General features: G+C 38.2%; 1 protein-coding gene across 7 annotated transcripts in view; it reads right to left on the bottom strand.

The window, feature by feature from the left end:
* NBEA (neurobeachin) overlaps positions 1–13,353 on the bottom strand; it is a 691,423-nt gene that overhangs the window by 68,187 nt on the left and 609,883 nt on the right. For all 7 annotated transcript variants that reach the window (XM_047078787.1, XM_047078803.1, XM_047078809.1 and 4 more), the window contains one exon: positions 10,692–10,811. In XM_047078787.1, the coding sequence (XP_046934743.1) occupies positions 10,692–10,811 (120 nt within the window). The remainder of the gene's footprint in view (positions 1–10,691; positions 10,812–13,353) is intronic.

Here is a 13,353-nt window from a genome sequence, read left to right as displayed (position 1 = left end):
AGGACAGAGACTGGGCATCTGTGCATATGTGGGGAGAAGGGGAACCAGAAGCAGCAAGCAGAACAGGAGGGAAGGGGGAAGGGCAAGTGTGACTTGTGGTGACTGTGGGACTTCAGCAGGGAGGGTAACCTGTGACAGAGGTGAGGATGGGCCTGCAAAGAACAGAGGGAATTAGGTGGTTCACACTGCAAGACAGTCATTCATTAACAACAAACTACACAACTTCAAGGCCACAAGAAAGTGTGGGGAAGGAGAATTATGGTGATATTAACATAAATTAATGTACATTTTCAGTGAACGGTATGTAAAAGGGGAAACTGAGAAGGGGCTGAAAAAAAAACTAACAGGTAAACAAACATCCTATTTGCAAATCGTGATACAGTTTAGTTAGTGGGTAACACAAGAGCTAAACACTGATTCAGAAATATTCTATCAGCAATGACTGTAATCAGCTGATTTCTGGACTGGGTACACACTGATGGTGTATATTATATTGCTTTGAAGGAGCAATCTGGTAAAGGTGTGTGATCACTGATTAGAAGGTAGAAGCAAAGCATCATTACCATTCTCATTGATCTGTATGCAATCAGAAGCACATAATCATTATGATCTGATGTTTCTAAAATGCAAAGGTTGAAACTCTGTCCTCTATGCTGGTATTAGGAGGCGGAGTCTTTGGAAGGTAATTAGAGTTAGATGTGGAGCCCTCAGGAATGGGAGTAGTGTCCTGAAAGGGGTCTTGAGGGAGCCTGTCTCTTGGCCACGTGAAGACACAGCAAGACAATGGCTGTCTGTGAACCAGGAAGCAGGTGCTCACCAGACACTGAACCTGACCATGTGGGCACCTTAGCTTTGGACCTCCAGCCTCTACAACTGTGAGAAATACATTTCTGTTCTTTATAAGTTCCCTAGCTTATGGTAAAAATATAGCTGCCGGAGCTGACCAAAACAATAATTATTAACTTCTCATTTCAATGCATTAAGGTAAAACTTAACGATATTCTTTTGATCTTACTCTCGCAGTTTGGGAAAACACAGACAATTAGTAAAGGATGTAGAAAAAGTTAAGAATATGGCTGTTTGGGCATTACCCATTCTTTATCTGACATGGAACAGCAATAGCGTTCCAAAAGGGGGAAAAGAATGTAAGATCACGCAGTCGCTTTCTCTGCAGGGTGATTTATATGTAGTAGACTCACATAAGTCAGGGATTTCCCTTACTGCCTTTCATCAGTTATTTGTGTTCATGTCTTATCTCCAGAACTAGACTATATAAGCTTCCTTGAGGACAGAGAGATATAGCCACATGGATAAAGCAACATAAATTTATTTTTTATTTAACCAGCCCAAAGAGTCTTAATTTATCTTCACCTGTCTTGGTGCTTTGTAATGTTTTCCAAATATATTATTTCCATTTTTCCCCCCTGTGGTTTAGGGTCACATAAACTGTCTGGTTATTATTAACCTATTTACCACTATAATACTATTTTCCTGAATGTCATTAAACTAGATTCACAAAGGCAACAAAGCCCTAGGATTTTATATTAATAACAGTTTGGGCAAAGCAGCTTTTCAAGCCTGATATTACAAGGTTTATATTTTGTTGATCCCTCGTAGCTCTTGGTGTTATACTTTATATGTAGCAGGTGCTCATTAAATATTAAGCTATCGATGAAGATATTAGGTAAAGTTATTTTAATATCACTAGAAATCTTCTGGGGAATATGCAGATGGTTGGAGGAATGCCTCAAGATTGGAAAGGAGCCAGTGAAGGACTTTATTAAATAAAAGAAGAAGGATGAACCCCCAAAATAACATTTGTACCCTTTGAGGGGCAATGTTTGCAGCTTAGAAAACATGATCTTGCTTAGCTTAGTTATGTATAAGAGGTTTAGCAGCATAAAAGTGTTCACTTTAAAATACAGAAGAATTTCATTGTAAAGTTGCTGACAAAATTGTACTCCAAATACAGAAGTGGAAGAAACAAGACCTACTTCATTTTAATTTAAACTCTCTGGCATAAGAAGGGGCTAAAAGCTGGCTGCCACCAAGGAGAAGCAGCGAAGCAGGGCCAAGAAAGTTCTGCCCTGATGGTTACACAGGAAGTCAGGAGGACGAGTTAAGTATTTCATCAGGAACATTCAGGGAAGGCAAGGCCAGTTATATGAAAAGGTAGCATTACTGGGGCCTTCCAGATGATCCTTCCAGACCATCCCTTCAAGAAGGCCGTGTCCTCCACTCCAGTCCTCATCTGAACCACCAGACTGCGATCACTAATTAGGGTGTTCACTGAGATGCTGGACTAAGCTGTTAGAAGCCTGATTTGAGGGTTTGAAGAGTGGAAGAAATGCTTTCAGATTTCGAATAGAGGGAACAGTCACAAACAGACACATTTTTAAGGCAGATATAAAGAAATTCCTGGAGCTCAGCTTAATTGCGAGGCCCCTAAAAGCTTCCAAAGACCAGAGCTATATGTGACTGAGCCTGAAGTCCTGAGCTGGGGAGGTTTGGGGATTTTTGTTTGTTTGTTTGTTTGTTTTTTTCCCCCGAAGGGGAAGGTAGAGAGTGAACTCACGAAGTCTAGGGAGAAGTTGCTAAAGCAGCAGAGTGAGTGTAAATGTTTATGTCTCCATTTTATTTTTAATTTTTAAAATTAAAAGACTAAAAAAATCTTGTTTCAAATAGCATTTTTAAATGTAATGTTAGCATATAAATGCAGGACAATAGTATATAATTTATATTCACGTGTATATAACTTAGAAGGTTTGATTATTAAAAAAGAAAAACCTAAAGAATAAGAAGAGTTTCATCTCTGAGACTCAGCTGTTATATCCAAGAAGATGGCCATGATTGTATCTTGGCTTCAAGACAAGAAATCAGCTGAAATGTTACCTCTGGTCGTTCAATCTTAAAACAGCAGGCAGAATTTATTTGTACCATACTATATCTTGGTACTGTTCTAAGTGCTTTACATATATTTTCTTAATCCTGGCAAAATTTCATGAGATAGGTATTCCCATTCTTCCCACTTTTTAGACATGAAAACTGAGGCAAAGAGAAGGTAAGTAATTTGCTAATGATTACAGTGGAAATAGGTGGTAAAGCCAGAAATCAATATCAAACACTTTAAATCCAGGGTCTCTGCTCATATATTCTCTATTTTGCCTTCTGAAGCAGCAACCCAGTCATTCTGTAGGGACTTCATTCTGTTTTGATTTTCTGCATAGCGATGCTGATTTTCTTTATATATATATGTATATATATACACATATATATACATATACATATATATACACATATATATACATATATACATATACATATATATACACATATACATACATATATATATACATATATATACCATATAGTATATATATAGCTCCTGTGTCCCACTATACTGGGACTCCTATGACGGTAGGAATCATTGTCCAGTTTGCTCTCTGGTTCACACCACTCAGTTGGTAGGAATGGTGCCTAGAACATAATAGATACTCAATACAAATATGTGAGATAAAAAAAATGAATCAATTATTGCTATATGTTTATCATCTCCTGAATTTCAGGCATGAAAGAGTGATAAGAACAATATTGAAGGCCTGGTTTTCAGGCTGTGTTGGTTAATGCAGGGGTACTTAGGATGACCAGTTAGTTGAAGATAAGGGGGAAAAGGGGTAGGCAGGCAGTTTGGGGATTATCTTTTCTTCTAGCAAGGAAGTGTTACTTTATGTGCATCAGGATCAAGTAGATCTGAGTCTAAATCTGGACTTCCTGCTAGCTTGGGTAAGTTTCTTAACCTTTTGGAAAAAAAAATCAGTTTCTTCAATATGCAAAATTGTGATGATAATAGTAATTAACTCACAGGGTAGATGTGAGGATTAAATGGGGACAGTGTGTAAAACAATGCATTTAATAGCTTTATGCAAAATATATTATAGAGACTATTTATTCTATCAACTTTTTTTCCATGCAGATCAAAAATATTGCTGCTGAGTTTGCCCCAGTACCAAAGCACATACTGTAACCAGTAACAAAGCTGTCACTTTGGGTGTTTGTTTGAATGCACACCTATGTAGACAATTCAGATGACTAAAATGTTTTTATCAAACATACAATCTTGTATCTTACCTACTAGCCTAATCAGACATATTTTTATAAGTTATTTGCACTTCAGATTTTCGTTTTGTCTAAATGCACGATCAGATTGAACTGAACGGTATAAACCAAACTAGAACTTCTAACTTCTTAAAATTAGTTGCTTGTAGAACTTTTTCAAAGACCTTTCCATGTCCTCTGTGTCCTCTTTGGCAATTCCACTTTCCCATTCATCCCATAAAGTGGTGGAGTCTACTTTTTCTCCCTTGGAATATGGGCAGGCACATTTCGACACACAGAATGTGAAAAAATGACACTGTAGGGCTTCTAGAGAACCCTAAGACCTCAGAGGCCCTGTAACTTCTGTTTTTATCCACTTAGAAGCTGACCATCACAGAAAGTAGTGTGGCCCCCTTGCTGGAGTGATCGTAGAAAGGGACAGACATGTGTGGACAGTCCGAGCTATTCCAGCAAGCTCAGATGGGCGACGGAATATGTGCGTGAAGCCACGATGGGTTCTGTGGCCCGGCCCTTTCCCTCCAGCTGTTGCCGTGGAGCACAGCGGTGAGCAATCCTTGCTGGGCCTTAACTCCAAATGCATAACTGTCAACAAATAAATACTTGCTGTGGTTTTAAAACAAAGTTTTGGGGTGCTTTGTTCCACAGTAATACATAATGGAAACTGAAATTGATGCCTGGGAGTGGAGTGCGAAGTAATAAAAACTCAAACATGGCACTGGCATCAGGACCAGGAAGGAGACAGAGGCTGCAAAGGCCGTGAGGAGACTGGGTAGAGTCTGGAAGATCAATCAGCAAGCAGGAGAAAAGCAACCGGTGTTACGTGGTGGTGGAAAATTAACAAGACTGTTTCTTGCAATAATTTCAAAAATAAGAGAAAAGCATCTAATGAACTTGTGCTCTGGTTTAGGAGATTTGCAGGCAGGATGCTGAAAGTGGCCACTGGCTTCTTTGAATGGTCTATGGATAAGGTCTTCTGAGCTAAGGAAGAAACAGCTCAGTTTTAAAGCAATATTTTGGGGAGATATAAGGGCCTAGGACAATGTATTCTGATGCCAAAAGATTCTCAAAATAAGAAACAGGTTCAGAACAAAGGTCCATCACAAAGTGCTGCAAATCAAATATGGCCAGAGGGAAAGGGCGTGGCTGTATCCCACCTTATACCCGAGCTCAGCAAAATTCAAGGTGGTGGAGTGTAGACCAATTAATTCAGCTACACAGAGGGATTCTAAGAATCTTAAGGGCATTATAAATAGCATCTTAACTCATGTGCAGAAGTAGAAAGGATCCTATCTCAAAATGAGTTTTGAGTGAAAGCTTTTTCCTAATAATGAACTATAATTTGATATATACCAAGTGCACAGAATTTTAAAGGAGGCTGAAGGTGACCTGGTCCCAACTTTCTATAATCATTTAGAGAAAGCCACTGAGCTGCAAACAAGGGCTATCTCTTATGGAAAAGAAAACTGATTCAGAGGGCGAAGCCAAGGTCCCAGAGGACCCATCCCCACAGTCTAGGAAACTGACCACACGTGCCACTGCTATCTAACTCCCACATCCCCTCCTTTGGAACAGAGTCTGTTGAGGTTCACCTGTTTCTGACTCACCATCATATGCTGAGTGTACACGGGACAGAAAAGCTGTATTTCTAGTTTCCAGGTATCCTAATTAGGAATTTCTCCACCTTATCTGTATCTAGACCTAATATAGACCATGAGATACGAGATTTTGAGCCTGATGTAGCTAACAAGCTGATTATATTTTGCATTTAGGAGGAATGTGAACTGTGATCGGAGAGAGGACCTTAGTAGACTGTTTGCAGAGATGGTCACAAAAATCCTTCTAACCACCATGTCTTCTTGTAATGTGACTTCACTACTTATCTCACCAGGAAGCAAAGTTCATTTGGGCTCGTCCTGTGACTTGTTTTGACCAACAGAATGCTATAGGGGTAACACTAAGTGACTTTTTTTATTTTTAAGTTTATTTATTTATTTTGAAAGAGAGAGAGAGAGAGAAAGAGAGAGAGAGAGAGAGAGAGAGAGAGAGAGAGAGAGAGAGACAGTGCAAGTGGGGGAGGGGCAGAGACAGGGGAGTGTAGAGAGAATCCCAAGCAGGCTCCATGCTGTCAGCACAGAACCCAATATGAGGCTTGAACTCAGGAACCATGAGATCATGACCTGACCTGAAATCAAGAGTTGGACGCTTAACTGACTGAGTCACCCAGGTGCCCCAACACTATTGGAGTTTTAAGCCTAGGCATGAAGTAGCCTTGCAGTTCCCATTTTTTTCAACCTTTTGGTAGCAACCCCCATGAAAGAAAGTGTGATTTTCTTAGAAAGACTATGTAAAGAAAGAGGACCAGCCGGGCCCTAGCTGTTCCAGCCATTCTTGCTAAAGCAACAGATAAGTGAGTAAAGTCAGCTTGAATCCTCCAGACTCAGACAAGACACCCCAGTTGACCCCAGGTGAACCAGAGACAAGCTGTACATGACGAACCCTATTCTGACTGCAGAACTCTGGGGAAATAAAGGGTTGTAAGTTTTTTTTTTTTACGGCACTAAGGTTTGGGGTGTTTTGTTACACAGCAATAAATGATTAAAGTAAACCTTGATGGTCCAATTATCCCAAACTAGTTAAAGCGGTTGGATGTGGTTATATGATCATATGCAGGAAAATCACGGCAGCCTGCCATCCAATGAATACACACTGCAAAGAACTGAATAGACCTCAGTGCTACTTCTGGCTTCCTCCTTCCCCACTGTGTGAACTTAGGCAGGCCACTTAATATCTCTGAACCTTCTTTACAAAACGAGAATCGTGATAGCTATTTCACAGGGATGTTTTGAAGACTGTGTCAAATAACTAACCAAGAAGCATGTTTAAAAACTATGGAGAACCATTCGAAAAGAATGAACTCTACTATCGTAACTTCTAAGTGTGCTCCTTCAGAGGTACTTTCGGCACTATCTTGCCTACTTCACATAAAGGCTCTTCTGTTTACTCTCGTCCCCTTGCTAGGTTTCTGTTAATCAGCTTCTCTTTAAGGAAAGAGTCCAAGTAGCTTAAGATTTCCTAAATGAAAAACAGTACAGAAAGACACCAAATATTACTCAAGAAATGGCAAGATGAATATTATAACAGGCATTATGTGTCTGCAAATGTGATTTCTGGTTTATTTTAACAGCTACACTAAAGCCCCGTGGTACAGTTAATAGTGTTATATGCATTCTGTCAATAATAAGAAAATATCCTCAAACACAATTTCTAATTTACAAGCTTATGACAAGTTCAAGCTGCTGAGAAATTGGACTTGAAAGTATGTCTTAGAGTGATAGAAGACCACTATTAACACTATCATAATTGTATACCTATTGCATCAAATCTGACACTTCAGTTTAATATATTTTGCTGAGAGAGCATACCATTATATGGCTTCCTAGAGAAATCAAATCCAACCCAGACGTTTTCACTTTTCTAATAGAATTCACTGCAAGGTTTTAAAGCTGCCATCTCTTTTTTCCCTTTTTTTCAAAAGATTGATGCCCTGGCATCCGTTAATTCCACAAGAGCTCATAATGGGTCAATGAGTCAGTGGTGAGCACCTCCATTAACTGTATTAATTTACACTATGTCACCTTAATGACATTTTGTCACAGCTACCTTTTCTGACATCTACATAGCTATTCAAAAGTAATATAACAACTTTTGAAGGCATTAAGGAATCTTAGTGTAAGAACTCCAGTAAGTTGAATGTCAGTGTTACCAAGACTACTATAGAAAAGGGAAATAAAATAAATAAATAAAAAACTAACTAGTCTGACTTAACTCAGGGGAACTGGCTCCTGAAAGGTCACTTCACCAACACTCCATCTCTGCCCAGCTTGTATTCATTATCACAGGAAGAGAATGATCTTAATAAAGAGAGACAGAATAAAGCCATCTACTCTATTCTAGTTCTTTCTTAAACGATTATCTAAGTAAATACAGCAGACATACTTTTCTTCACAAATGGAACTGCAGTTCCTTAAATTTATATCCAATGCTTTATTTAACAGCTTGGGGATAAGAAATCAAAAGCTTAGGTTTTTAACACCCGGTTAGAAAAGCTATTATTGCTCTTGGTAACATATTCTTCCCTGCTAAATGAAGTATTATTTTAGAGGGAAAAAAAATACTGTGCGCTTTGATCAGTGTATTTAAACATGAATGTAGAAAACCTCAAGTTACTACCAGTATTGCCAAAAAACTTCTCTAACTTTTCCTTGATGAGGACCCTCAAACTCTGACAGCTATAAATGGAAAGACTGATACATTTGGACACACACACACACACACACACATCTGAAATACAGCACAACAAAAAGACTGAGAAAACATACTTGTAATGCAACTTGATGCAATTTCAAAGATCTTTTTCAAATCAATAAGAAAAAGACATATGACCCAACTGAAAAATGGGAAAAGACTGGAGTAAGTTTACAGGTCAATAAATATATGCAAAATCCTCAGTTTCACTCATAATTAATGACATGCAAGCCCAAACAAAGACAACTCTATTTTCACTCACCGGATTAGCAAAAATTACACCATTTATTAAAATAGTGATGAGGGGGGCTGTGGGGAAGGAGGCATCCTCACACACTGCTCTAGGGAGTGAATTACCATCTCTGTGAATAATGCTTTGGCAATATCTTTCAAAATTAAAAGTGTGTATAGCCATTTAGCCATTAGTAGAAATTAGCCTTTACATATATACCATGTATATACATATATACATCAAGATGACTTTGCAAGGCTGTTTACTACAGCCTCGTGTTTAACAGTAACAATCAGAGAGAAAGACAAGCTATCTATAAACAGGAGATTGTCAAAATAAATTATTGTGTATGTGCGCAATGTGCAGCCTTTAAAAAGAAAGGATCTATATGGAAAGTAATTCAAGGTACACCTATCATAAAGTATGAAAGGGAATGGAAGATGGGAAAATCCATGGAATGTCAACCTGGGGAAATGAGCTTGTTATGAACTAATTAAGTCCAGGGTTGGGGGAATAGGTCCTGTTTGTATTCAGCACAGCTGCTTGAGGATAAAAAAAGAGAAAAACCTCCCCAGATAGTGATGGCCACTATCATTGGTGATGTGAGCCCCAGGAACCAAAGCAACACAATGGTAACAAAATGTATGCATTTCTTAAAAGTTCTACAACAGGAATGTGCCGGGAGAAATCCTAGCAGTTTTAAAAGGGAAAAGCCTGGTATGAACATTGGTCATCAGAGACTGACCTGTAACTTGGTGAGATATTTTTGGTGATAAGAAGCATCAATAAAGTTCTCAGGCTAGAAAATAAGTCTAAAACTATGTAAATTAGAGTGATTAACTGATCTGTGAGTAGGTTTGTAAGGGTAGATCTTTGAATTAGGCTGAAAAGCCAATTTTCTTTTTTGTGATGATGTCTAATAAGAGTGAGCAGGCATTTTCACGTGAAAAAAATCTGATACAATGTGGATACAGCTCCGAATTATCTTTGATAGCAATAAACAAAATGTATGGATTAGCTACACACTTGTTAGATCCATTTTGTTTTCCACTTTTGAAAAGAACTGAGCAAAGTTGTACTCATCCAGTTTTCTTACAGTTCCATAAGGTTGTAATTGCCTTGTTAAAAATGTTTGCAATAGATAAGCAAAAATATGAAAATTTTGACTTTAGTTCACTGCCTTTTGTTGGATTAAGACCTTAAGTGTAATAATACCATAATATTTTTTTTTCTAACAATATGAGTGGCAGTGATGGGGAAAAATGTGCCTTGAAGAAAGAGGGCTTAGGATAAGAAACACATATACCTATGCAATAACCTGACCGTATCTCATTATCAGAGAAAAAAATGAGAGAACAAATGTATTTTATTGTTTTGAATACAACCTTTTTTTTCTTAAACAAAAGCCTATGTAAATGAATAACAAATCTTTGTATTTAACAATAGTTAAGTAGTACCAACTGTAAAATTACTCTGCTCCCTGGCTGTTCCTCAGTATCGTGTGTGTGTTGGTTTAATCTAATGTGTATTGTTGCATAGTATCCCCAGGCACAGTCAAGTAAAAGCTAAGGCTGTACAGGAAAGCCTACATTTTAAATGGGTCTTGTCATTAATGCTTTATTAATTGCCCCAGGCTACATAAACCCAAAGCTGGGCAAGCTATAACAATATGACACATTAAGGTCAAATCCAATTCCTGCTGTGTTTTATGGAATGGGCCAAATATTGAGTTAACAGCAGGAAAAGCAATTTATGGCCTTTTCTTTCCATCTCCAGATTATTCGATCTAAATTAGATAGGAATTTTTTGAAATAACGAAAATACCTTAACTGAATAACATAAATGAATTCTGAATCATTTTCTGTGATGCTCATGATTATTTCCTCTCGTTTCCTTTTAGGTTAGATGTGCCACGTGATTTTAAAGTACGATGGAAGAAAACTGTAGTATAAAATGTCTTATATAGTCATTTAAATTAAAAAATCAAGATTTCAGCACTTTTGAAATTAAATTAGTATCAACAAATAAAAGAGCCTACCTTTACATCAGAAGTATCTCTCTGACTGGTTCTCCATGACCTTGCAACCGATGAGAAGGTTCGATCTGGATGGTCAAATTTTCCATCATTTGCATTGAGGAAGAAGGTTGTGAAAGGTTCCTGAGCAAAAAGAAGAATGAGGAATTTGACCCTTCTGAACACAACTGCCCTTGTTTCACCCGAAATAAAATAGGATTGTCTTTGAAACCCTCACGAGGTCGGAACAGTGCAGGGACCTGGAAAGATGCCTACATCCGGGAGTCAGGAGGTACCTGTCTGGGCCTGACTGGGCTGCTGAGGCACTTGTCACAAAATGTCAGTCCATTTTGCTTCTTGGGCTTCAGTCTTCTGACCCATAAGATGATGGAATACTAGTGCTCTATGATTTAATGATGAATGACTTTGCATTATTATTAGTTTATAACTCTGAATTTCTTTCTAATAACTAAGGCCATACATAATAAGAAAACCACTCCGGCACTGTTCACTGCACTGTGGAATTGGGTAGGGAATGGCCACCTTAGATTACCTATGAAAGTCCACTAAAGTACTTGTACAATATTACGGTCTGATGATCTTTTTTAAAATGCAAAGTTCTGCTTAAAATCCTTCAATGGCTTAGGAGAAAGTCTAAAACTATTTAGTTTGTCTTAAAAGGTCCTGAATGATCTGGAAACTTATCTTTCCTCTTCCTTTCTTCACATTCTAAGGTTGTGCCACATTGTTCTCACTTCCTGTCCCTTGTAGGTGATGTTTCCTCTGCCTGGTACCAATTTATTCCTTTCCCTCACCATCCTTACTTGACTAAGTTCTTTCTATCCTTTATGTCTCAGCCAAGATGTCATTTTCTCCTGACTTTCCTTGATTTGCCAAGATCTCCAGTATGAAAATATAGGTTGTATGAATATAGGTTGTATGAAAATATACAACCTATATTTTCTAAATACATCACTGGAACACTTGTCACACTATTTTTAAGTGATTTGTAACTTGTCTATCACCCCCTCCCCCACATGAACAGATTCCATATCTGTCATGTTCACTGTTTTATCTCCAACACTTAGAACAATTCCTGGTACATAGAAGTTGCTCAATGTATAACCTGGCAAAGAAATGAATGAAATAAAATTAAGTGCAAATAAGACTAGATAAACTCGAGTCCTTTTGGTATTGTGTCATTATTACCTCACAAAAACAGTGTCTGCCACCCAGTACATGTTCCCATGGCAGAAAACCTAGGGATAACTATCCACAGTCCTAATCATTTAATTGTAATTTTTTTTGTGTGTAGTTTTTGTGTTGGGAGAAAGACATTATTTCTGATGTCATTAAATTTGTTTCTGAAATTTATTTTTTTTACTTTATCTTAATGTTTATTTGTTTTTGAGAGACAGAGGGAGACAGAGCATGAGCATGGGAGGGGCAGAGAGAGAGGGAGACACAGAATCCGAAGCAGGCTCCAGGCTCTGAGCTGTCAGCACAGAGCCTGACGTGGGGCCCGAACCCACGAACCGTGAGATCATGACCTGAGCCGAAGTCGGACGCTTAACCGACTGAGCCACCCAGGCACCCATTTCTGAATTTTAAAAGATTAAATGACATTCATTCTTTTAAAAAAAAATTTTTTTTTCAACGTTTATTTATTTTTTTTGGGACAGAGAGAGACAGAGCATGAACGGGGGAGGGGCAGAGAGAGAGGGAGACACAGAATCGGAAACAGGCTCCAGGCTCTGAGCCATCAGCCCAGAGCCTGACGCGGGGCTCGAACTCACGGGCCGTGAGATCATGACCTGGCTGAAGTCGGACGCTTAACCGACTGCGCCACCCAGGCACCCCTAAATGACATTCATTCTTACCAAGGCTTTCTTAGTTTTAACTACAGGCATAACACAGATAAATATACATTTCTTTTTCTGTGGTTTGATTCTTCCTTAAGTCTAGGAGGAATGACATATCACCCCTAGGTTCCATAATGCTAAGAAACCTCCACAACATTTTCCTAAACGGTTATTTTTCTTTAACATATAATCCCTCTTAATTCTTGTATGTCTACAAAGCATGACTTTGCCCCTTTGAACGTCTCTTGTTGCCGTTAGCTGTAAGGCAACAGCTACAAACACTCATTGTCCTCAGTCTCCTCCTGAAATTTAGTGTGGCTAGATGTCATCAGTGTTATAAGTTTGTAACATATCAGCAATATTTTATGTTCAGTATTGGATGATAGAAAAGTATGATCAAAGATATTGGATGAAGAATGATATAACAATAAATAGAGGACGGTATTACTGATTCACCTGTAAATCAGATAGGCATGCAGGAAGTCCGTATTGCTGTTTAAGATTTTAAGTGACATGAAAGACAAATTGATGTCACTGAAATTAAGTTAGGAAGAAAAATTTTTTGAGATGACCTTCACTAATTAATTTGCTTTGTAGATTTTTAACTCACTATTAAACATTAGGTAATTAATGTGGTGTAGCTTATCACTAAATTACATTAATTAAAGTAGGGATCAAAACAAGTCTAGAAGTAGCAATGGTAAACGGAATGAAAAATGACAGGTCTAAATCTGAATCTTGGTAGAACACACCATTTCCTTCTTTTAGGCAAGTTATTTAACCTTACGTAGCGATGTTAAATAACTATGCTTCGGTTCCTTCAT

Source organism: Lynx rufus, unplaced genomic scaffold, assembly GCF_022079265.1.
Source record: "Lynx rufus isolate CCGP_SWC_20201006 ecotype Redwood Valley unplaced genomic scaffold, mLynRuf1.p SCAF_1, whole genome shotgun sequence".
Lineage (NCBI taxonomy): Eukaryota > Metazoa > Chordata > Mammalia > Carnivora > Felidae > Lynx > Lynx rufus.
The sequence above is the reverse complement of the archived record's forward strand: the minus strand, read 5'-3'. Positions and strand labels throughout refer to the sequence as shown.